The sequence below is a fragment of the Plectropomus leopardus genome, chromosome 20, assembly GCF_026936395.1.
Source record: "Plectropomus leopardus strain MGB_pleo_1.0 chromosome 20, ASM2693639v1, whole genome shotgun sequence".
NCBI lineage: Eukaryota > Metazoa > Chordata > Actinopteri > Perciformes > Serranidae > Plectropomus > Plectropomus leopardus.
In genome coordinates, this window is record NC_142195.1 from 17,701,528 (window position 1) to 17,728,187 (window position 26,660).

The window sequence follows — 26,660 nt, forward strand, 5'->3', positions numbered from 1 at the left end:
ATAGCAGCAATAGTTTGAATTCATGGGGCATCCAGTGACATTGGAATCATCAGTCTGTTTTTTCCTTGTGGAGTCTGTAGATGTCAGTCCACATTTGGACAGAATCCAAGTTGTTGTAAATCCTGAAGAGGTATTTAACATGCAAACACTCACTGAACAAGCATCAAAATCTGCAAGTGCTTGCACTCTCCTCATTTTCGAGATTCTGTCATAGCACCTGTTGAAACGTTTTTTCCAGCTCCCACAACAAAATACAAAAGGGGAGCAGTACTTGTAGAAGAATGTTGTGGCATCCTTCCAGTGGATTTGAGCCACTTGCACAACCTCTGCCAAGTCACACTGAAGCTGTTCTGGTGGCTGTAGTGTCACCAAATACTCCATTTAGACACTTGATCTTTGTGTTTCCTTTGTTTTGGCAGCTGCCTGGCAACAGGCAGTTAGACCTGCCTGTAGATTTAATCTTGTTCTAATTTTACTGAAATTTAAGTGTGACTTTATTGTTTTGTGAGAGTGGGAGGTTAGATGGTGTCTTATTACTTTAAAATCCACTTAGTGTAAACACAGTGTTTTCTCATGTTTCAAATTATCTTGTGTCAAAAAAATAAAGGGAAAAATCACCCTCCCGAAGGTGAATGAGTGCATGTACTGTATGTGTGTCTGTGTATTTGTGTGTGGTGATGGAAGTTATTATGTTGCAATGAATGGGGAGCCTCCAGCCCTGTCGTTGATCCAGTAGCCAAGACTCTGAAGAAGCTACATACTCCACATTCCTCTCCTCTGCTCACCTCTCCTTACACCAGCAGTGAGACTGAAGTGAAGTGGGCTGTGCTGTTAGTGTCTGTGTGTGTCCCCGTGCACGTATGTGTGTTGGTCAGTGGGATGAATGGGCTGGAGTGGGGTGGATAACAGCAAAAGAAGCATGCTAAAATGTTTTAAATTAAGGAACCTTTTAGTGGACCATTCAGTGTTTTTGCTCTTCTAAGCCCATTCATGACATATTCAGTCTACTTTTCTGTAGCCTAGAGATGATCACGATTAATTGATGATCAATCCAACGGATACTTTGCTGATTTTCAACCACCTTTTTATCATAATTATTTGGGTAGTGTGTGTGATGAACTGTGGTAAACTTCTAGCCATCTAACCAGTGCCTAGATATAGATTTCTCTCCTAAAATGTTTTCAGAAACATAGTGCCTTGTTTCACTGTAACAGCAGCAGTGCTCTCATGACTTTAACTAGTTGAATGTTGTGTTCACACCTTCCCGTGTCGGAACTTCGAGCTCATGAGTTGTATTTGAACGCAGCACATGGTTCTGGCGCTGTGTTGCCTATTTATCGCCTCATATGTTTTAGGAAACATGTTTTAGCTTACGTATGAGATAATTTGTTACCAGTCGGCTGCTGTTTGCAGCATCATTTATTGGTCTGGTATAGTGAAGTGCATTTTGGCAATTGTAGGTTTTCTATCTCTTGAGCGAAATCGTAATTTTTCTCTGTTTTCTTTGGTCATGTAGCACCCATTTCAAAAAGATTTGCTAACGTAACATTTTAGTATCTTTTACAGAGGTAAAAGCAGATATTATAGTCATTAAGATGGATAACAACCTCTCAGGAAACTTCCAAGTAACTGGAAATAGATTTTCATATCAAGTGAAAATAGAACAAAAAGATCGTTTGGAAGGTACAAAATGCATTTACAAAAATCAGATATTGTATATTTTGAAAAGTGATGATTTAAACTGAATGGACCAAAAGATGCAAAAAGCATGACGTGACTGGTATTTTGTAAAAAACTTAGAACAAAGAAACTGTGGAAAATGATTCTGGTTTTTGTTTGGTTCTGTTTTATAATGACAAAGACCAGAGAAATGTAAAGGGGACAGAAATGTCAGACCAGGAGAGATGCAAGTGAAGAAAGAGGCCAACACAGTGAGGGGGAGAGGCCTTATGGTCTGTTTTCCCAGGCTATGCATCAGGAAGGTTGTATTTTTTACACCATGACCACCACATAGCCCTTTCCTGGGGAAATCCGAGACAAAATCGAGAGAGGCTGCTGCAGGGAGGGATAGGAGAACAGGAAAACTAGCCCTGGGAAGGAGGCAGGGGGGCAGGTATGCTAAAGCAGCATGAGCGACAGAGCAGTTTTGGGACGTCTAAGTGTAACACATGCACTGGCAGATAGACTCAAAACGTACATGCATGCTTACATCTCCTGTTTCTAGGCTCTTTTACTCACCATGACCTTCCAAAAAATGTTCCCCGAGAGTCTCCTCTAGAGTATTTTGGCTGCAGATTCAGATGGAATGCAGAGCTAATGTCTGGTTCCTCGACTGTCCAACCAGTCTCAGCTGTTAATCCGATGTTATGGCTGCTCTGCTATGCCTGTTTTAACTGACAATATTTCCAGTATATCACATTACCTATAAACTAAGATTTAGGTTGGACGCAAAACAAGGTATTTCAAGACAGACTTTACCTTTTTTTAAACGTCTGGTGTTTATCAGTAAAGATAGATCTGTCAGAATGGACTGCTTGAGTAGAGCCATTCTATCAGGTAGGACGATCTATCAAAACATGTTAAAAGGGATAGCTCCAAAATTTTGAAGTGGGGTTGTACTTGTCCATAGACAGTTTAATACAAATGGATGTTAGTCGACACATCCCCAGTTTGAAGAAGCTGGCTGGAGTCCAACACAGAAACTAAGCCATCTACTACTTGGAAGGGGTGAGTAGCAAAATATATTTTAGTCACCTAAAAAAAAATCAACATCCATTTAAGTGTACGCTTTGTTGACGGTGCTTTCTCTTCTTTACCTTAATGTCAGACAGTAATTTCCAATGGAAAAATGAAACCATCATATCACTGTCTTCAAAGCCAAACTTCATTGAGAAAAGAAATGATTTAAATTCACTGAACACAGGAGCTGCTGGACTACAGCTGCCTCAGTCAGTTAGCTAGTTTGTAATATTGTTTGACTTTGGCATTTAGAAGTGTTATTTCAGATTCACCAAAGTCACGTTAACACAAACAAACTAACTGATCTAAAGTTAGATCTAGAGTTTGGTGGCTTTGTAGATAGCATAGATTTGTAACTGAAGTTGTTAAAATGAGCTTTCCGGAGGAAAGGTAAAGCTGTGAAAATGCTCTCTATGTAGCGTACACTTGAACTGATATTGATTTTTTTAGGCGGGACCTTTTTAAGGTTGCTACGTTTTGCTGTTGGCCCCCTCCAGCAGTATATTTCTTAGCTTCTGTGTCAAACTCCAACTTGCCTCTCCAAACTTGGAGCATGCTGACTGACATCTACTGTATGTAATACACTAATTTTGGATAAGTGTCCCATTTAACCCCACTTTAAAAAGTCAGAACTATTTATTTAAACTAGAGTAGCCCCATTCTGTCAGGTAGGAAATATCTATTGCAATGTGCTACTACCTCTATAAATGTGGTTTAAAGTATGCACATGTCCTCTGGAATCTATTTTCCCGCTTTAAATAAACTACAAATATGCACATTGTGTTGTTAGGTAATTCAGTGAAATTGGTGCAAAAAAAGCATTGCAAACCTATATTTGCATTGCAAAGTAATGGCCTTTATAGCAAGGCCAAATTGTTCTTTAGAGTTGATAAACAACAATTGTCCAATCAGGTAATTCTAGTAAGACAAAAGAAAGCATGTCATCAGACACCTCAGTATTAAAATTAAATGAGTTTTAATGAATTATGGTCTTGAGAATTATATTTATTTGTATCTTGAAAGAGTTAAATTTTCCCAAATCAAAACTTTTTAAGGGCCCAAAGACCTGAATAGAAAGCCGCCAGGTGTCTCATGGTAAAAAAAAACATATCTATAAAGGCTGATAGGTTTGATTCCTTGGCAGGTTGATAGAGGTCAAAGGTCAGAGTGAAACCCCACCTCATCTATGCGTGTGTGTGATCCCCCCAGGTCTTGACCCTGCCGTGCTGAGAGACCAACTCTTCGAACTATGGAACTGGAAAGATCTGCAGACGGTGAGCATCACTTTCACAGCATGTGTCAGTTCCACACATGCAATATTGAGTGTGTGTGTTTACATAGGTAGAGAGATGGAGTCTTTGTGTGTCTGCAAGAAGCACTTGCACAGGAAGGAACTGAGAGAGAGAGAGAGCGAGCTTCGACACTGGCATGTTTAAATGAAGCTCACCAGTGTGTGTGTGTGTGTGTGTGTGTGTGTGTGTGTGTGTGTGTGTGTGTGTGTGTGTGTGTGTGTGTGTGTGTGTTAATGAGGAAACCAGAGTGTCTGTCAGTAGGAAGGAAGGAATTTGCGTTGCACTGAATGAACTTGAGATCTGTGTGAGGAGGATATTGAGTGGATGACATCTGTTTTGCAAATTAAGACACAGCGCAAACCATTCTCACACAGATATTATTTTCTTGTGTAGGAAGTTTCTAATGCCAGAGTCAGAGACCTAAAATGTGTCGCAAGCCTCTGTGTCCTATTGCAGGGAAGTGAGCTGTTTGTCTTCACCGGTGACTGTGTTTCAGCCATTCTAAAAATTAACTTGCCTCATTTGCCCAATTTTGACTCATTTACTAGTAATTAGTGATGCACGATAATGATTATTTGAACCAATACCGATAACCGATAATTTCCAGCTTTTCATGGCTGATAAGATACCGATTACCGATAATTTCTTTTTGTCAAATCAGAGTAACTGTAAATTGTAACACTCAATAAAAATCTAAAAACTTTTATACAACCAAAAGCCTACAGCTGCTTAGTCTGTAGATAAAACATTGACGGATACAGATAGATAGTAGACTGTTGTGACCTCCAGAAAATGTTGTTTTGAATATAAAAACAGTGAATATATATATAGATAAAGAACAGATCTTCAGTTTTCATACACAAAAAAACATTTACTTCTAGCTTCTGAAATCTGAACCCTATGCACATAGGATTAGAGATTCAGATTAGAATGAATCCACCTGAAAACAAGATTTAAAAAAAGACATTTAAGATGCAATGTTTTATACATTTACCTTCACCTCTACCATTTTTGTTTTAACTCACACCATCCTCCCCCTTTTCTCCCCCCACAGCTACATTTGGCTGCCCTCCAGGGATTTTCAAAGCTGTCTGAACCTCTGGAGGCTTTACTAACAATCCTGGAGGGTTGTCCAGGCAAACAGAAGGGTCGGAGCCACACCCTCAGTCAACACATCCTCATGGAATTCCAGACATGGATAAAGGAACATCCTCAGGTAGACGAGATTTATCAAACTGTCTTTTTTAAACTAAAGAAATGTACTTGTTGCAGTCCTATCAGTTTCACTTGTGGACACTAAAGCACTTTTATAGTAAAGGTCCAACCTGCTTAGCAAATTAACACAAATCCAGATGTGCGTCATGTTTAGGGAAATTTTCCTCTGGTGCCACCTGATTGTATCTTTTTAAATAAATGCCTAAAGGAGCATATCCATTTTTGTGTGCATATTCAATAATTAGCTTTAAAGGTCATTTTGTAAGATTTAGGGGGATTTAGCGGTGGCAATTGAAGATTGCAACCAGCTGAAACTTCTCCCGGTTAGAATTTCCTCCATGTTCATTGTTTAGGAGGTTGTTACCATGAGCTGAATTAAATGCAGAGGTCTCTTCTTTTCTTAAAATACTGTACTTGGTGATTTAAACTGGTAAAACAATGAATAAAGCAGTTTCACTTTTAAAAAAATCTGTATTTTCCCGTGCTCTCCTTGCAGAGGGACTGAGAACTACAGTGGCCAATACAATAATGAAAATGGCCCTATCTAGTCCCAGTTATCTGACTGGCTTCTTGGTAGTCAGACAATTTGGTCCCCAGATTTTGCTGCGGAGTGAGTGCTCTTGACAGAGGAAGAGAGACTCTGCACTGTAAGGCTGTGAGATAAATGATCTTCTCTCTTCTGCTTTGAAGTGGTGAATTTATGGCTCACAGCAACATAAAATGACGCAGTCTCAGGCTTTTGTTTGATATCTAGTGTCAGCAGAAAACTTGTGCATTTGCGATCTGTTGTTAGTGCGGTTAGCTTGTTTACTACATCACATGATTGCCATTGTCACACTTAACATCCTGCTGAGCCCTGTTTACACTGTAAAACTTCACATGAAAAAACAAAATGAATTGTCATATATTTGTATTTAACGGCCATATCTGATTTGACTGACATAATTTATTATTTTTGTTCAACATTTAAAGTAGATCATCTATCTAACTTTTTCACTTGAACAAAAAAAAAAAATCATGTTTTATGTTACCATAAATGTGTGCAAAATTGTCCCTAAGCCCAGGCCATTGATGTCTTTGTATGTTTGTTTGTTTTTTTCCTGTTATTATAAAAATTGGACTTAGATTTCATTCAGATCGGCTTTAAAAAGTTTGATAAAGTCTTAAATCTAACTAGCATTTAGCTGTAGGAGCCCTGACTTCCTTTACAACAGCAAGGTTAGTTCCAACAATATTATTCCCAATATTGTCTTGTGAGTTACTTTTTTTTCTGTTTTTTAAAAGATTATTTTATGGGCTTTTTTGCCTTTATTGTGATAGGACAGGTATAGCGTGAGGGGCAAAGAGAGGGGATGACATGCAGCAAAGGGCTGTGGGTTGGAAGAAAATGCGCGGCTGCTGTGGTAACGACATAGCTTTTGTACTTGGGGCACCTGCTCTACCAGGTGAGCGACTCTGCGCCCTAGTGAGTGACTATCAGCAGCAATTACTGCTTCGTGTTCTGGGCTCTTCTGTTTTTCTATTCTTCTTTTTTTCAGTCTCAGTATAGAACAAAATAAAATAATGTCTTTTATTTCATCATTTGTGTCACTCCATCAGGTGACCCTGAGCTCACTCTCAGAGCAGCAAGCAACAGCGCTTCAGCGGCGGGCTCTGAGCCTACTAACAGATACCCAGCCCAGCTTCGTAGACGGTCTCATAAACATCTACCAACTGAGCTCCGTGGATCCAGCCACACTCCAACTCTACATTGTTAGGTTGCAGGCTCTTCACTGCTACAAAGAGGCAAGTTCCTCATTCAATGTTAACATTATTTTTTATGCCAGAAAGATTTTGCACAAAAGATTTTAACATTGAATTACACCTCCGTGTTTTCACAGGCAGCAGTGCTCAGCATAAAGCTGAAGTTACAGAAAGAACTTAATATGGAGGAGGTAAGACAAAACATTTTCAGCAGTATTTTACTCAAGATGTAGTAGATCTGAACTTTTCAAAGTGGCCTCACTAAAATCTCTAACCAGCTTCCAAAATTCTTCCACAGATGTGCATACCACTTATTTTGCAAAATAGGTTGCCATTGGCAGAGTCCTTCGTCACAGGCCACAGCCATCTAGAACAACAACTGGTCACACTGTTAGACTCGTGGTGCCATTCCAGCTTCAGTGTGGACGAGATAAGCAGGTATTAAACATGTGTGAACATATCGAAACCCACAGCAGTGTTTCCCCTATTTGGGTTCAGCAGCGGCAGTGAGTTGCAGCTCACTGTAACAAATTGCTGTACCAATACGATAAAATTAGGCCCAGTAGCTCATCTGGTGGAGCAGGCGCCCTATATGCAGAAGCTGTGACCTCGCCGCAGCGGTCACGGGTTCGATTCCAACCTGCAGCCCTCCGCTGCATGTCAACCCCTCTCTCTCCCCCTTTCATGGTCAAGCTATCCTATCAAAATATAGGCAAAAAAAACTTCTAAAAAATCTAAAAAAAAAAAAATGAAATAAAATAATAAGTAAAATAACAATAACAATAATAATTTAAAACCCATATTTTGAGAAACAAAATAAACATATTCAAAAAAATAATAATAAAAAGAAAGAGAAAGAAGGAAAAATAACCAAAAAAAACCCCCACAGTTTTCAAAGATTTATACGATTTGATTGACATTTTGATCACATGAAGTGTGTCATATTTGCACTGGAGATCTACACAATAACATACATGGTCACCATTGGCAAATGCATGATAACACACATTATCAATCAGTAGTACCTAAAGCTGCCCATCTTTCCACAGACGTGGTCGGCATATTTTTAAAAAGTCCTCTCATTTTATAGTAAATTTTATCTAATGGGATTTAGCTTGACAATTAATTTAAATTTACGAAGAGCTCTACAGCCATATAGAAATTTTCAATTTTTCCAAAATACAGTAAAACAAAGTAAATCTTGATGCTTTTTGTAGCCAAAACAAAAGTTAGCATTAACAGCTTGCTGCATTATGATTTTACGGCATTATGCAGCATTTTTCATTTTAACACAAAGGACGGACACCGTAAACCTTACATTCTACTGTAGAATACTGTTCAAATTTAACAGTAATATACTGTTGAAGTAAATATAGTAGCGACATATCAGTAGTTCACCATAGTTTTATGGGAAAATTTCTTGCAGTGGATGAGCACTGCTGCTAAAAATCTCCACATACACAGTTAAGTTGCTATCTCTCCTTTAAGCAGCCAGAGTCAAGGACAAGGAAGGGTTATTAAATGAACACAGCCAGATAAGGGTGCTCCGATTGATCGGCCACATCATTGTTCGTTCTGTGTTCTACTAGTTTTTACAGTGCACTGCTACTGGAAAAAAATCCTTGGGGATGACTCTGTAGAGTATGTGTGTAGACTGCTGCTGTGTGATGGTTGTGGCTGCATGTGTGTGTCTCCACAGGCAGTTCCCTCGCTTCTCTCTCACCAAACAGTGCATGAGCCAGATCCAGCCCAAGATACTCACCAAACATGTCTTCAGACTCATGGAGAAATTCAACATCGACCAAGGTGTGTGTCTTGGCACATGTGTGGTTGTTTATGTATGGGTGAATACCCTGAGGTAGAAATAATTGTCATCTCATCTTTTTGACTCAGGACTGTGTCCCAATGCTCTTCACAAGAGGAGATTGGACTCTTTACGTTTCCTCATGTACAAGAGATTTGTGGAGGTAAGTTTAGATATCATAACATAAATATATACCGGGTAATCGAGGAGATTCAGAAAACTTAATTGTTTATTGTGAGAGAAAATTGTCTGAGATGTGGCTCAACATATTTGCAAAATAAGCTCAGGCAATAAACATTCGACATGGGCTCCTAAAAAAAACGAATACAACAATTTAGGCAGAATAAAAAACACAATATACTACTGTGTGCAAAGTGGCATAGTGTTTATGTAGATGTGCTGGTCATTACCTTTTATTTAAGATGTTTATTTACCACAGCTGTAAGGTAAAACTTAAAAATGCACCTTGAAAATGCTTGAAAAGGTCTTGATTTTGTCTTTGGGAAAAGTGTAGGAACCCTGTAATTCTTTTGAGATTGAGATTATTTTTGTTTGGTGCCTAAAAATATACCTTTCACACCCTCTTTATCATTAGTTTTTGGTCAGTAACACTGCCTTTAGTTGAAAGAAAATTTGCTAAGTAACATGTTTTTTTACACTACACCTGTATGCCTTTTTAATTTAATTTCAAGGTTTTACTCTTAACTTTAAAGGCAGTGCGTGATTTGTCAGCCTCTAATTCCTTTGGAGGAATTTCCTGGCTATTACAAAATGTAAGGGAGTGGGGACTTATGGTGTGGGGATATGCATATGAAAAGAAATGGAGGACTTTCTCAGAAATATTTCTTCAATCTCTAAGGGTTAAGACAAGTCTAGCTGGCTCATATCCTCTGCTATGAAATATTAACAGCCCATGGGTTTTTGCTCAAGTTATTTAAGCACAAAATCATTTAAAAATTGAATTAGCTTTGTTTGAATTTTGATACTGTGATAAATGCAGTGTTTTTAAAACAGTAAAGCAACACTAGAGTTATTTATTTTATTAGGTAATGCAATTTCAATAAATACAAAATAAAGGGAGCAGAAGCATGTAAGCCTCTTGCGTCTAAGAAGTATTTATTCAAATTGTTAAAATTTTCTGCTTGGATCTCATGTTTCCATTTTATTTACACAGGTCAACTTAAATCACTGATCAAAAGTCATAATTCTGCTTTTTTAGCCAATAAAAGGTTAAAAAAAATAATCTCAGTGGAATCTCGATTGATTTTTACAGTGAAAAGAATAGATTCAGTTCCTGAAAACATGAGCAGATAGCATTATTAGAGGTTTTCTAAAGAATTACTTTTTGGCTCAGATTTGTAGTTGCCATAGAAAAATAAGTTATTTTAATTCAGTATTTATTTGCCTGACTTTTTCGGTAATATTACAGACACAATCACAAGAGTCAAAGAATGCAGTTTAATGTCTTTCTTACCATCAAACCTGGAGCAAGTACTGTGGTGGAAACTGACTTGTTCAGACTACCAGCCAAAATCTGCTTTTTGGCATTTTTAGAAAGTGTTGACAGCAAAAAAAAAAAACCCAAAAAAACAGCAACAGAAGTGCTGAGTGGAGCACTTCTGGGGGGAGGCTTCTGCATCGTGACTTGGAGGCATAATTTTTTTTTAGATGGCAAAAAGATGAACAGCATAGCTTTGTCGTTACCAATGCCTACGTTGTCACCACAGCAACACACGCAGATAGGTTGGTGATGTCTGGACTCATAAATCCAATCTGATCACATGCAAATATTAGTGCACATATTCTGTATTAAAAATATAATTTGAGGAACAAATCTGAATTGCCTGCAGCCTAAAAGGAGCCTAATACTTAGCCAGTATACTAAAGATGAAAGACAAGCAGTAGAGAACAGTGGCAATTTTGGTGGTTTGTTTGCAAATGTATTTTTAATTACAACAACAAATATGGAAAAGGCAGACAGATTACCCAGTGACAAAACTATTTAATAATTAATTATATTTATTCTGTATATTATATTTGCATTTCGCAATTTCTTTCAGAAAAGCATGACAGAGGAGAACTGGAATGACCATGTACAGGTGTGTATGCATATTAAGGTTTATAGAAAAATATTGTACTGTATATACTGTATTAGTATCATCAAGATATTAAGATGTGTTATTTTTTTAAGTGCATACGTGTATTATGTATGTGTGTATAGTACGTGGTGGCAGATGACCTTGAGCTGCAGATCCAGTTGGTGGAGATGTTGGTGAAGTACTGTGGTCTTCAGAAAGCCTCTCAGTGGTCACTGAGATACAACCTCCCCAGGGATCGACTACCCTGCGGGGTATGGGATAAACAGCAGAGTCTACCCCCTCATTTACAGTGAGTTGGCCAAAATATGGTTAAACTTGTCCTATTGTGTAACTTTAGTTATCCACAGGCTGTCCTTGTTGTATATAAAGAGAGAATAGTTGCAGCCTCTGAGTTTTTATCCCTGAAGTGCAAGCCAGAGCAAAAGTTTTGTTCACTAAAGTCCCTTCTTACACATTGCATGTCACTCTGTTATCTTTCCCTTTATGTTATCTGTCCACTCTTATTCTGAATTGGCTGATGATGTTTTTCTTTTTCTTTTTTCTCTCCTTTTAATGTGCACACCCGCAAAAATACACACATTTGTCGCCTCTGCTCAGACAGATAGGTGCATGTGGTTCAGCACAAACTGAGGAGTGGATACTGTCTCAGTCTCACTGTCAGAAGTTCTACCAGGTGCCTCTCACCAAAGACAAGGTTCATTTTGTGGACTCACTGGAAGCTCTTCAGAGATGTCGAAACATTGTGCTGAAGGTACAGAGAAACACATGCTTGATTAAAAAAAATATTTTGTGTCTCTAAATAAGCATTTGGTAAAAATCCCTGTATCTAATGAATAGGCAATGGGTTGTACAAATTTGTTTTGTGAATTTGTTTTGAATCGTCATCGTTTTATCCTCTCTTAGGAAGGTGCTATAGTAGGAGTTGACATGGAGTGGCAACCCACTTTTGGCTGTATCATAACCCAGAGAGTTGCCCTGATACAGCTTGCAGTTTCGGACCAGGTTTTCCTATTAGACCTTTGTGCTAATGGCTTTTGTCAACACCCAGACACTATTAGTTTCATCAGGGCCTTATTCTCTGAAAGAAACATCCTTAAACTGGGTAAGAAACAGATTCAACAACAGTTAAATCAAATTCGGGTTAAATCAGAAATGGCATTTCTGTTAATCTATTGGTCTGTTACATTTCTCCATTCAGGTTATGGTATGTCAGGGGATCTCAAGTGCCTCTTGGCCACCTGGCACCAGCTTTCAGAGGAGCCACTCCAGATTGAGGGAATGCTTGATCTTCTTAATATACACCAAAAGGTAACATTATCCTGGCATTCACATAACTTTGTACAAACTACTTCTAAATTTACTTCTGCAGTTGCTTTTATGGTGACAATAGAAAAGATGCTATTAGAGCATCATGCTTCTTAAATTAGTAGGAATAAAACATCCCATGTCCACAGAAGCATTTTTTCCCAGATAAAAACGCCAGACGCTCCTCAGGAAATGCATTTTCAGCTGGGACAATTTGTTGGTTGCTATGATACACAATATCTGCAGAAGTAAAAATGTCACCACAAGGTAGAGTACTTGCTCTGGATGAAGGGAAGGCTGAGGCGCGTAAAGAGAGTAGGTGGACAAACCGATCCGTGTGGGTTAGTGAGAGGTAACATTAATATGTACAGTATATCAGCATTTTTCCTCCAGTGTTGTTGTTCAACACTTGTACGTGTGAGATGTCTCACGTTGGGTTTTTTTGTTTTTGTCCATCCACTGTGATTGGAGGAGAATAGTATAGTATTGCGATATTTGGATGGCAATATTTTAGCAATACACGGACACCACACATTAAATTTTGATAAAGTTTCCTTTGGGGACATAATTTACAGTTGAAAATAAAATAAATATACAACATATTGCAATATATGTTACATATATGGCAAAACGTTCAAATTCGCAGTAACATTGTACCATGACTTAAGTATCATGATTATGTCCTATCATTGGTCCTCTGGTGATGCCCACCTGTAGCATGTGTACAGTGTTTTCCCCAAAGTTGAACTTTTTTTTTTTTTTTTCCTGCTCTGCGTGCCTTACCAATTGTCCCTCGGGGACGAATAAAGTGTTTTTGAATTGAATTGGATTAACTCTCAAGGCTCAAAAAAAAGAGTAGAGTGCAGAAAAGATGCTCAGCACTTTGTCACGCAGCTGGCGTTTGTAGCATAGCATAAGTACGTGGCATTCCCTTTGTAAACCCCTAATGTTTTACTAAATTCAGATTGATTTGCTGCACATTTAGAAATGGACATTTTCAGCACCTTCATATTTAAGTATTTGCGTTAAGTTATTTTGATAAATTATAATGGCAACATGGGTCTGTAAGTGATGAGGTTGCTTTACCATCTGTGGGAGTCGGCTGCATGTTGCAGGATGTTTTTTAAATTAGTAAGGAATGTCCAGTTGATTGAGGATGTTGTTGCAGGACATTAAATCGTAGGGACTATTTAAATTGCATTGCGATTTGAAATTAATAAAGATGCTTATTGCAACCATTGAAACAGGTCTTAGGGGGTGCAACATTCAACAGAAGGACCATACCATTTAATTGTCACTGTAACGTCTATCATGCTTTTTACAGATCCAGCGTCAAAAGGTCCACAGGACTCAAAACGGACCTAAAGAGGTGCTGGTAGGAGAGGACTCTGCAGAGAAAGGCTTCAGTCTGCTGGCACAACAGGTTCTTGGAAGGCCCCTAGACAAGACCGAGCAGATGTCCAACTGGGAGAAACGGCCACTGCGCATCAGCCAAATTAGATATGCAGGTAAGGTATTGTGCATGCACATACAGACAGTGACAGAGAGACAGATGGCTGTTGTTCGTTCCTCCATAGAATATCACTGATTATTTTGTTATCCCCTGACGAACTGCAAAGCAATACATTTATCTCCCCTCTCTCTCTCTCTGATGTTTGTTAAACTCATCTAGTGGCAGATGCCTACTGTTTGCTGGATGTGTACTCTGTCCTCTCCAGCAACCCAGCTCACTTCGGGCTACCAGCTGACCTGCGCAGCGTCTCGTCAGGCCGGTCAGAGAAGAGTGGGGACGAGAAGCAGAAGGAGAACCAGGCCAAGCAAATCAAACAGCCCCTTGGCAAAGAGGTGAATTACTGTCTCTGCAGCAGTTGCTCTTATTGATAGCGTTTAGTAATTTTTACAAGGTTTTTATGAATACCAAATGCCCTGAGGTCTAAAATGTGAAGATAAATGAATCCTCTGAGGACTGAGGATAGTTGGAATAAAGAAGGGAAATTTGTATTAATGAGATTGTGGAAGCCAGAGTCCATTAACTACTCGACCTGCTCTTAACCCTGACCTTAACATATGCACATTGACTCTGAATAAGTGTAATTTGGTTGTCTGCACACATTTCTCTGCACTTCACTGGGACGCTGTTATGAATAAACAAGGAACTTGAGGAAAAATAAGCTGGTAACTTCAGGAGGGTGTTGGTATCAAAATAGTTCTTTTTAGTAAAAGCTATTTAACTGCAAGTTAACCTTCTGAAACAAGGATGGATATCAGTTTTTATTATGCTGCATTCAGATGCCTTCAACGAGTATTTAAAACTTTGAAACCTGAGCAAAAAAAGTTCAAATCTCTACAAAAACATGGGAAAAGGCATTGAGCAAATGGTACAAAGCTTTTAAAGGGCGACAAGAAAACAACCTGAAATTTTTTTTAGGTTATATTTTTGGTTTTTACTGTCCTATTTTGCTAATTTTCAGGTCATTTTCTTGTAGCTTTTTACTAATTTGTTACTAAATTGTAGGTCATTTGTTGTTAATTTTCTCATGTCCTTCCTACCATGTTTTTGGAAGAAATTAAGATAATTTGCTCAGGTTTCAAAGGGTAAAAGTACTTTTGTGCGCATGTTTTAAACAGTTAGTCAACAAAACAATAGCAGGGTTATTTCTGCTTAACTTCATAGACTGCGATGACTTAAATCCAACCCATTTTTACTTTTAGTAACTACTGTGTTAATACCTGAGACAATTCTTAGAGCTTCATTGTGACACAGTAAATACAGAAAAAAACTGGGTTTGAGCATCCAGCCTGCAAGGAATGACAATGTGTGTTTGACCAAGACACTTCAGCAGTTCCTATCAGCTCCAGGGGTGCAGTTGTATGGCTCACCCTGTGCTATGACCTCCCTGCACTGCGATGCAAGTGAAAAGAAAATCCCCCTGTGGGGATCAGTTAAGTATCACATTATTGTCTCTGTCCTTTTAGGAATGTCAGGGGGCTCAAAGGGTCAGTCCCCCTCGCTCCGAATCTGAGAAAAGCCTCCTGTGTGGCGAGAAGCCCTCAGAAGACAACCCCCCTCTGCCCCCCCAGCAGTTGCGGGTGGTGTGTGACAACATGCTGCAGGGACTCGGGAGGTACCTGCGCTGTTTAGGAGTGGATGTGGTCATGTTGGAGAACACTGATGATCACAGAGTAGCAGCAAAGGTTAGTTAACTGAAGACACATACATACATACACAATAAACACATACAAGAAGAACGCTACAGAAAAGAGTCCAAAATTTAAAACAGAGGGTTACTCAGCTTTGCCCAGGAGCCACTCTTGCATGACAAGAGGTCAGGGGCCAGTTAAAGCTACAATTAATTACTTTTAGAAAAGATAACTAAAAAAATGTTTTATTCATCATTCTCTGTCCTCTCTCCAAATTTAGAGATTTTTGTTTGTCTATGAACACAGTGCTGGCAGAACTAATTTCTAACTAAATGATCCGTCATATACTTTTATCACAATATAGTGACAGCAAATATGACACTTGTTTTTTTAATAAAAGTCACCAAATGTAGCTTAAGTAAACAAACAATAATAAAAATGATAAGTATATATTATAACCTTTTGGTATTTGCTGTACGCAGGGCAGTTTCTACTATTTAGGAACATTCAGGGCTTAGCCTGGACCGCTATTGCTGATTTGGGAGATCTTCCCCTGCCACCTTTTTTTGTAATCAGTCTCTATTTTCATGCTCTCTTATGCACTCTGGCACCTTATTTACATACAAGATATTTTAAAAATTCTCTGTGTGAATCAGTTTATTTTCATTGTGAATTAGAAAACAGTCGGTGGGCCACCCAGCAATCTAACAGTGGTCTTAAGTGGAGTATCACAGTTTTAAATATTGTACATGACCAATAATAACATTACTGACTTTTTTTGATCTGATGTGTATTTGTTGTGTCAGTTGGCACAAGCTGAAGGCCGGGTCATACTCACATGTGGACAGCCGTTCCAAAGTGTAAGTACTAACTAACCATGAACAAATCTGTAAACTTATGAGTTTCAGTTTTTGTGTTTGTTTGCATGCACTTGTGTGTGTGTGTGTGTGTGTGTGTGCTTGCTTGCTCGCTCGCTCCTTGTTTGCTTGTATACACTTGTTGTTTCATGTCTCCACTCATAGTTGCGGTCCCAGGTCAGCGAGGGTCGCTGTCTGTCCCTTGACTGTTCAGAAAAAGCCAGAGACCAGGCTGTTAAAGTCCTCAGACACTTCAATGTCCAGCTCACTCGTGGTGATATATTCAGCCGCTGCCAGGTAAGGAAATTTACGCTGGCTCTGAATGTATTTTTTAAATTAACGGTATAAACTTCAGCATTGACTGAGTTTTGTGTCGCTCTACTAGTGATTAATACATAAACATGGTGAAACAGCGAGCACAGAGAGTCATAAGCTCACTAGCAGAGGTCTTAAACAAAACTGTGTATGCATACAATTACAGACTACTTCCAACAGTTTACATACCAATGACAGTATTTTTTGTTTCCAGCTGATGCTTTCATACACAGTAGTTCTCAATGGGAAAGAGGAAAAAGCTTGAGTTCCTTAATCAGGGAGAAGTACCAGCAATATAAATACACAGGCAATATTTCTCTGGTTTTATAACACAGATGAGCTGGTCAAGTTCCCGAATTCTGAGAACAAAGACTGTGGTGGCTGTGGTGTTCTCTGTAATACTTACAGAAAGGGGAAGAATTAAATATATAAGAGGAAATAAAGAAGAGGGTCTTAAAAAAACTCTTGTGAGAAAATGTAAGAAATGTGTTTTAGTGGATTATTGTGGTGAAAGAAAACAAGATTTCACATACAAGCAGCCAAATTAGGCTCATCTTAACTGAAAGACTGAGAGAGGAGTTTGAAGTTGAGCTGATGCACCTTCAGTTTGAAGGCCAGTTTAGGTTCTGAGGTATTATTGGCACGTACAGACCCTGGAGACACTGAGGCTACATCCATACAAATATGTTTTTGTTGTTAAACACATTAATTACATTTATGCCTAGCGTCCACACTGCTCCGTCGTGTCCAAACCCCCAAAACAGAGGCCTTTAAAAACACTGCTGTCTCTGTTCTAGTTTAAAAACTGCAGTCCTGTTTAAGTTTGGATAGACATAAACAGACTACTGAAAGCAATAATGCATGTTAGCTTTCTTACAGAGTGATGTGAGTTGCAACGTGGCAAGCCAAAGCATTATAGCAAGGGCTACAACCTTTTGTGATATCATCCTTCTTGTGTGATTACTCCTTTCCCATTTCCATGGCTTCATCTGGAGATGGATAGCACCTCTTCCAAACATACAGCAAGCGAGTGAACTATGATAGATTGAGCACGAAAAAGTGTTAAGATATGCTGCGGGCAACAACAACACTCAGGGAGCCAATCGCCCTGGGCGAGCCAAAGCAACGGCTTACTGTTGCTCTAAAAAAGAGGTTGAAGGTGTGGGAAGCTTTGCCAAAACAGAGACAGGGTGTGTATTTCTTTTTTTCTTTTTTAATTGAAAATCAGGTGTGCTAGGATGGATGGAGATTGTTTGTTGCTGAAATGTTTGTGCATTTGAAGAACATTTTTATTTTAAAATGCTACTGTAAGATGAAAACCCGTTTTTGCCTGCTGCCACCACAGCCTGGACTTATACGAGTGGTTGGAAAAAGGAGGGATAGCCGGGAGGCTGTGAAATTAAAGAATGAGGGGAATATCATTCAGTGGAAAGTGTTAAACAAGGTATTGCTCATATTTAACCAGTGAGAAACCTGAATGGAGTCAAGTTAAGCCTTTTAGTATCTTCTTTCCAGCATACAGATACACTCTTAGGTGCAGTGCTTTGCATTATTCTAATACCTATTTCATTGTGTTTGTGGGGCCTCGACAAAACAAACAAAAGATGTTTGTAAGTCAATGTGTTGCTACCAATCATTGTCGGATTTACGGTACCTGACCTGTAGATATCTCCATGGGTGGCTGTTTAGGGAAACCTGAGTTTGCTCTGACGGCTGTGTTTGTGTTGTCTGTGGTAGCGGTTGTGATTGGGAGGGGTATCATGCAGGACAGTTTCTAAACTTGGGTGTTCTTGCTTGCTCCTGGTAGGAGGCCCCAAATGTGTCAAGATACACCACTGGGTGCATTTGTCTCAGACAAAAGTTGTAAAATACCTGGACCACCTTGATGCTACCTCCTGTCTTGATGATACGATGATGACGCAAATACTCACACACACACACACACACACACACAGTGCGGCCAAATGGTCATCCCCCTACTATTCTGGTTTATTGGTCACCCCTGATGCCACTTAAAGAAAGGCCAAATGTGACTTTAGTGTTACACACTACCAGTAACAGCTCTTCCTCACATCTTTTGGTTCAGACACCAAACCAGAGAAAACTTTTGTCCGCACATATGTGTTATCTTCTACAACCTCAACCAGGTCATAACTACCTTTCCCATAATTTAAAATGTGTTTTAAAAAGAAACCATGGTATTGACAGCTAAGTGAAAAGCACCTACCTTTGCCTTTTCAGTTAATCTGTGATAACATGGTCATGAAAAACCTGGAAAAGAATTTTACGATCGCATTTTCCAGGCCTGCAAAGTCATGAAGTGAGGAAAAAAATCATTGAAAGTTTTGGAAAAGGCACTGACTTTTGTTGTGTATAATGAAATTGTTCTGTGAAATCTTTCGTGAATAGACCATACGTTTTTTTCATTTTCTCCCTGTGTTCTGTAGCCGCACCCTTTGTGTCTGCAGGCTAGCTGAGATTAAATTTCAGTAGTGTTTGAATCTGATATGTATGAAAAAGGCCTGGCAAGTGAGACAAGATTTGTTTTGGTTTTTTTATATAGGTCTTTGAAAAGTCATGGAAAAGTTTTTAAATTTGTCAATGAAAATGTATGGGAACTCTGACCATAAATTCTCAGTTCTCAAGCATCTTTAAAAAAAAAAATACAGTATGCAGTCCATATTAAATAGTTGATTAAATAGTTAGTTGATTCCGTGTGTGTGTGTGTGTGTGTGTGTGTGTGTGTGTGTGTGTGTGTCTGTGTGTCTGTGTGTCTGTGTGTGTGTGTGTTTTAAGGAGAGAGTTTCACCCTGGGGGCTGCTCCATGGCCCACCCAGGCGAAGTTAACCCCTTTGTTATCTGATTGTAAAGCTCTCTGATTATCAATGGATGGGTTAGTTTCTCTCCCTTTGTCTCTCTGTGTTTCTCCCTGATGCTCATACACCGCTGATGAATGTCATGAGGAAAGAGAAGTAAAAAAAAACACAAAAACAGAAGAAGAGATTAACCACAGTCTTGTGTCCGTGTGTGTGTGTGTGTGTGATGATTGTGCAGGGAAAGGGTTAATGTTTGTCTCTGTGTATCAATAGGCCCAACAGAGATTTTAGAGGCTTAGGAATTTGTGTCCACTGTTGAGACCCCAAAAGGGACAGGGAAATGGAGAAAGTCCCCATGTGTAAGTGTGTCCCAGTCTTTATACTTATGGACATTAAAGTGGTAAAAAAAAAAAGAAACACTGCATTTTTTATGATTCAATCAGTGTTTAATTTTCGGTTTATGGTGTTGGTTGGATTTATCTGCGATTGGCGTATCATCATGAGTGCATTCACATGGATATGAATAACCTGTTTTTAGAGCGTCCCGTGTATATGTTTGAGCATGCAAAGAATTAGGACAGAATGTAGCATTTTCCGATTAGGTTGTGTTTTATATATATATATATATATATATATATATATATATATATATATATATATATAGGTTTTAATAGGATTGGTAAAATGCATCTCAACTGGGTTTTTGTTACAGTTTGTAACACACAGTGATTTGCCTGTTTATGGTGAGATCTATGCACGGTCATGGATGTGTTGTACACAAATTGTAGTGTAATTCAGTTGCCAAAAAAGAGAAAAAACACATAATAAACTAAGTTAAAGATTAATTTAACTGATAGCATCAATTGTGTAGTGGGAAATCTGATGTTGTGCCAGCCCTTGTCTGTGCCATATTGTACTAGAAAATTGAGAAAGCTTTAAACCAATTACGCAAAATATGTTTTTATTTTATCCATATTCTGTATGTCAGTTTCTGGATTGTAGCCACGTCTATAACATTTTCAGATGATAGATAGCAACTCTGTTTGGTTCCTCCAAAAGTCAATATCATGTAAAACCATTTTAGTTCAAATAAAATGGTTTCACATGACTAACATACTATTTTAGCTCAGAAGAACTTAGCTTTATCACTTATCTTGTTTAGATATTGATTGTTTTGGAACAAATATACTGTTTTGGATTTAAAAATAATATGTTTCTTTTGAAATGATGAACATTTTTGATAGATTATTCAAAATATGAGTTTGTAAACCAGACCAAAATACCTCCAAAATATATCAAGAAAGATCCATTTTACTGTGTCATGATGCTGACACGTGTCACTTTATTTAACTTTGTCTGTTGTCCTTAAATTTCATATGTGTGGATTCCAGCAAGGGGTTGGGTTGGAGGGTGGAGTTGGCTATTGGTCCATTACAGTTTCCTTATTCAGCTACATCCTATCCCTAACACTAATGCCTGTTGCCTCTATACTTTCCACACATACGCACAAACACACACACTTCCGCTGGGCTGTGCAGTTCCATCAGATGTCCCACACTGGCCTTTTATAGACATGTTGAGATAGCAGAGATATCCTGAGAGATAGACACACTCACACATACACAGTGATAATCATACACCCTCAAAAACCCCAACTGATAAACACGCAGAGACACCATCATACACACACACACAGTCACCTCAGCACCTTTACACACGCACACACAACAGCTAGGAGCGCAGAGACTCAGTCAATCGCAGACACTATTGCAGCAGAAATGCTGGTTCCCACGCACCAGACTACTGGGGAAGTGAAAACAAGAGCAACAGGAACCGCCACACTGTGAGAGGGAGGGGTGGGAGAGATGTGGGGTGAGGGAGAGGAAAAGGGGAGGGAGGGAGAGAAGTGAGAACAGAGGTGACGGCAGGGAGGTAAAAAAGACAAGACGGAGAAATGGAAAGCAGACGAGAAAGCAGCAGTCAGTTATGGAGAGAGACAAAAATAACTCAGAATTACAGAGAGATTGAGTGAGAAATTATCAGTGTGTGTGTGTGCAAGTGTGTGTTTGTTGAGCAAGGAAGAGCGAGAGGAAGAGAGAGTGTCTGAGAAAGGTGGCATTGAAGGAAGAGGAGGGGTGGAGGAGGGTGAGGCGATAGAAAGACTTGTCTGTCCTTTGATCTACAAAGAGGGCCGCGGGCTGAGAAACAGGAGGAATGTGAGAGGTTGAGACACGTTTAAAGTTACCCTTCACTGGCTGCGTGTGCATGTGTGCATATTTGTGCATGTGAGTGAAGTAGTCGGCATCAGGATTTATGTATGTGTTTAATGCAGAAAACTCTATATTCTCAAACTGTAATTCATACTTGACTATATCGCACATGCACACAGCGTTCGTAGATAATCTCAAATACACACAGAGTCACGCTTTGGTCACACACAAACCCAACCACACATTCTCACAAACCTGTTCAAACTCCAAGTGTGTGTCTACATTCATGTCCCGTCTTTGTGCATGGTGACAACAGGGTTCAAATTTGTGCGGCCCGCCGTTTTCCCACTCTCCCTCCCCTCTCCGGAGACGAGAGGGGAACGACAGGGAGAAAGGGGAGGAGGCAGTGGGGAGGGGGGCATTCCATAGGCACGCCAAGACATTCCGAGGGAAACCATCCCAAATATTTCCCACTGTGTGTGGCGAGGGCTTCGCGTCTCCTGTTGCACACACACAGTTTGAGAAAGTGCTAAAAGCGAACACACACACACACACATACAGGGAGAAAGTGTTGCTCACACATATACACAGGTCACCATAACAATGCATTTTTCTGGCGTACACACACATGTGGACAGTCAGTGGGTGCAGTTATGATGGGCAGCCTGTTTGTCCGTCTCCTTTGTCTGTTTTTTGTCTCGAGGGCGACGTGCAGTCGCTGCTTCTGTCTGTCTGTCTGTCTGTAGGGGAGCCAAATCTGGAAAGGCCATTGTGATTGTTGTGTCACTCAGCGTGTGAGTTTTATGAATGAGCGAGCAAGTAAGACATGACCACAAATATTAAGCTTTCACTTTGTTGCTCAGGGGTGTAACGTTTTCTGTGGAGATGACTTCTTTACTGGAATGAGACGTTGACTCATTGAGTGACTGTTCATCAGAAATATGGAAGTCATCCTGTGTGCTTCACTGAAATAGACTTTAATTATTAATAAGTCAATGAAAGGGGAAAAACTAACACTGAGTGCAAGGGTAAATATAAGTCATGTTTATTATTATATGTACCGTGTTGATGTATAATAATCGGGAAAAAAATGTATAATAGGCCTGGCTTGAGTTGCTATGTAATGCTGCTTCAAGATATACCTGGGAATGAATATTAATGGTTATCATACCAGAAACCATATTTATGATATTGACAACAATATGCAACCGGTAAGAGAATCTCACCTGTGTGCACATTTCCTCTCCCCATCAACTACTTTTCAGACTTTTCACACAAACTTCAATTTTAAAAGATTAATATAAAGCATATATAGCATTTGTTTAACAAAAAAATTGTGAGATGGTAATCGTACTGTAAAAAACTTATACCATTGCAACCTTAAGTCTGGGTAAAAATTAGGGATGTTCCTAGCTTCTAATTTCCATGACATTTTTTCTTAAAGTAAGGAAACACTCAGAAAACAATTAACATTTAGCACAATTTGATCAATAATGTTCAAAATTGTTAGAAAAAAATATTGTGTGTATTATAATAGCAATTTAAAATCATCAATAAGTTTTTCAGTAACTGAATTTTGTACTTTGAATGCCACTGAAATGTGTGGCACTTTGCACCGTGCAAAATAAATTGCACATTATCCTACAAAACATTCACTGAAAAAAAGTTAACACATTTATTGAAAACAATGTTTGCAAAAACTAAATGTAGTCTGAAAGTTGGCTTGTCTAAAAGAAAGAAAACACCAAGGAAACTGTCAAAATAGAGCATAAGTTTAAACACTGTTCCAAAAATATCACAACTGTTATGAACCAGTTGAAGTGGTTAATCACATTTTTTTTTTCGAAATCAAATCGAATCTTAAATGCTGCTGAAATGTGTTGCACCATGCATTGTAAACAGTGCACATTATCCTAGAAAACATGACGACAACTCACTAACATAACAACACTTAACGAATAATGTTATATTCTTTTTGCAATTAAATCTTAAGAAAATGTTTGTGTTTCCTTTGGGTAACAAAGTAATAAGTTCAACTTACTCTTATTTCTGGTGCAGACTGGCAAGGATAGAAACTTTTAATCAACTAGAAGACTAATCACACACACCCCTTATTCTGACCTTATTCTGACCATAATTGTGTTGAAAAAAGCATTTATTGAGAATGTGAAATGCTGAAGATTACATATATTTTAATGATGAAGAAGCGCCTAGATATATATATATATATATATATATATATATTGAGCTGCAGTCGACAGCAACATATACTCAGTCCACTGTGACAATTTAACGTTGACAATGTGAGAGGTAGGCTGAGGTTTTTTTTTTGTTTTTTTTTTGGAAGTGGTGTAAAAATCCCAAAGAAAAATGGGCAGCTTGTAACCTGCAAGACGTGTCTTTGTGTCCCTGACTCACTTTTAAGTTGATTCTCATGGCATGGCTGCCTGAGCAGACACAATAGTAGATACACACACACACACAAACGAATAGATAAGGAAGAAGATGAGCCATCACTCACCGAGCATCTGGTCTTTAAGAAATCACGCCTGCTCTTTTTTTCCCACAGTCTAGTTGGCCCCAGGATAGCATAGCAATGCAATGACACCTGTGTGTGCGGGTGCATGCATGATATGTATCTGCATGTGTGTGCGTGTATCTGTTTGCATGCTTGCGTGTGAATTTACAGTTTCTCAGACACCACAGGGTTTCTCTCAGAGGGGCAGATATATGTGTGTTAGGTGGTTTGTTTTTTTAGGACAGTTAATTATAGATCTTGGAAACATTCAAGCAGTAATAATTTGACGCCAGCTTTCTGCCGCTTCCCACTTTCACTGTAATGGTTTATTTTGTCTGCACGCACAGCTGATCACAGGTGTTTTCATTGACATATCTTTCTGAGCTCCACTTAAGGGTATAATTTAGTTAATTAGTTGCTGATCATAAACCAGAGATGGGAATAAAGGCCAATGCAAGCACCTGTGATGTGCAGTCTGTATGTTGAAACAAAAAGTAAAGGCTCACACAGAGAGTCTGAGGAACTTAGGGTCTGTCTGTTTATCCGCCCATGTTTGTCGCAACAGTCCAAATGTTCAGACAACCTCTTAACTTGTTTGTCTGTCTGCTGTTTAAATGACAAGGTGGACAAGGAGAGGGTCTCTCAGGAGGACAAAGCACAGCTCGTACTGGTGTATTGATACTGCAGAAAATAAGTATTGAAACTTGCAGATATTTGGAATCAATATATATCGATTCACTGATATTTCTGACACTATAATACTGAAGGCATCAGACAGGCAGAACTGAGCACACTTTAATATTTGTTTTATCATTCCAAATAATATCGTTATTGCAATATTCAACAACTTTTGTGTATGTCATATTTTCTTCATGTCGTGCTGTTTTAACTCTGAGTAGATCATATGCATGTCATCGTTTTTTTTTTTTTTGCATACTTCACTTAAAATACAGCTTCTTAGACAACATGAGGACATAATTGTATGCACACAAGAATTCTACAGTAACAGTGTTAAAACACTAAATTTTTCTTTTCACAAATACCTTTTCAGCCATGCTTCACCTTCTCTAATCCCCCCCTCTTCCAGTTTCCCCTATTTTGCCCCCGCAACATTTCTCTCTCTCTGCCTGTATCTGTTTCTCCTTCTCACCCTCTCCTTGGCCCTCTCCGTGTCTCTCCATCTCCCCTGCTCTCCCTCACCCCACTGTTCTCACCCTGCCTCCCTGCTCCGCTCCACTCCCAGTCTCACTCTCCTCCGTTTCAGATTAGCCAAGGCGAGGAATCCGGTGCAGCCGGCAGCTGGAATGTCCTGTTTGTCTTGCTCTGTGTGTGTGTGTGTGTGTGTGTGTGTGTGTGTGTGTGTGTGTGTGTGTGTGTGTGTGTGTGTGTGTGTGTGAAGTTGGTGAGGCTGGTGCTGCTTTTTGATGTGTTCCATTGTCTGAGAGCCAAGCTGCTTCCTGCCCCTGCTTTCCCCAAAAGCCTGAGAGAAACCGTGAAGAGGAAAAAGAGAACGGGAGAGAAATTGTGAGAAAACATTACAGTGACAGGTTGAGATGTTTAGATGGAGAGAGCGATATAGGGGCAAGAAGGTGGAATAAGAGGGAGAAAATAGGAAGGGGAGATTAGGGGAGGGTGGCAAGGAAGAGAAAGATGAGGCAGGAAGTGATGGAGGGATGGAAAAGGGAGGAGAGAGTCAGAGAGGGAGGAAGAGAGGTGAGAAGGAAGGAGGGAGAGCTTCAATAGGGCTTTTCCTCCAAACACCAATACAATGAAGTAGTGCGTAATTTCCCATGTCCCCCACACCCACTCAGACACACACACACACACACACACACACACACACACACACACACACACACACACACACACACACACACACACAGTTTCTCATTGGTGTTATAGCTTTCTTCTCTACATATATTCTCTCTTGTTTAATTTATTCCAACTCTTCAATTGGACTGTTTGGCTTTCTGTTGCATTGCTGTATTTATTTTTATTTACCAGAAAAATACCCAGAAAAATACTCAATACCCAGAAAAATACTCAATACTATTTACGATACCACAGAGAAAAAAAATAGATACAAACAAGGGGCATAAAGATATATTTAATTAAGATAAAAACAACATAAACAACAATATCAGTTGCAGCAAAACTTTTAATTTGCCTCATGTAGTGCAAAAAAAAACAAAAATGAAAGCTTACTGTAAGATATCAGTGACAACAATATTTTTAGGTTGTCTGAGGCACTGCAAAAAAAAACAGTAACAATAGCATGCATAAGCCTGTTTATTTTCTGTGCTCCTGGTGACCTGGCATTATATTTTCTGTTAACGCTGGCTGCCTAGCTCACACATTACTGTTAGCCATTTTATTATTAGCTGTTGGCCGCCAGCTTAACGATAGCATAACAGCCGGATAATGCGGCTGTGGGCTAATGGCTAATAATAATAAAATTGCTAATGTTAATATGTGCTGCTAGCCAGAGTAACGTTTATGATAAATGTTTAATACCAACGAACTGTGTTTACATCTGACAGTGTCGCGGACGACAGATAACATATTCAACTGCTAATGTGGGAGCGGCTGTGTGCCTGCCGGTCTGC

At 39.2% G+C, this 26,660-nt stretch overlaps 1 protein-coding gene across 1 annotated transcript in view; it reads left to right on the top strand.

Annotated features, from left to right (window-relative positions):
- The window catches only part of exd3 (exonuclease 3'-5' domain containing 3), a 53,856-nt gene that overhangs the window by 2,723 nt on the left and 24,473 nt on the right, over nt 1-26,660 (top strand). Inside the window, exons 3-19 of the mRNA XM_088071008.1 lie at nt 3,949-4,013; nt 5,086-5,247; nt 6,846-7,035; nt 7,131-7,180; nt 7,288-7,427; nt 8,689-8,795; nt 8,883-8,956; nt 10,854-10,892; nt 11,015-11,181; nt 11,490-11,643; nt 11,796-11,994; nt 12,091-12,200; nt 13,522-13,705; nt 13,870-14,042; nt 15,174-15,392; nt 16,145-16,198; nt 16,361-16,492. Coding sequence (XP_087927134.1) covers nt 3,949-4,013; nt 5,086-5,247; nt 6,846-7,035; nt 7,131-7,180; nt 7,288-7,427; nt 8,689-8,795; nt 8,883-8,956; nt 10,854-10,892; nt 11,015-11,181; nt 11,490-11,643; nt 11,796-11,994; nt 12,091-12,200; nt 13,522-13,705; nt 13,870-14,042; nt 15,174-15,392; nt 16,145-16,198; nt 16,361-16,492 — 2,219 coding nt within the window. The remainder of the gene's footprint in view (nt 1-3,948; nt 4,014-5,085; nt 5,248-6,845; nt 7,036-7,130; nt 7,181-7,287; nt 7,428-8,688; nt 8,796-8,882; nt 8,957-10,853; nt 10,893-11,014; nt 11,182-11,489; nt 11,644-11,795; nt 11,995-12,090; nt 12,201-13,521; nt 13,706-13,869; nt 14,043-15,173; nt 15,393-16,144; nt 16,199-16,360; nt 16,493-26,660) is intronic.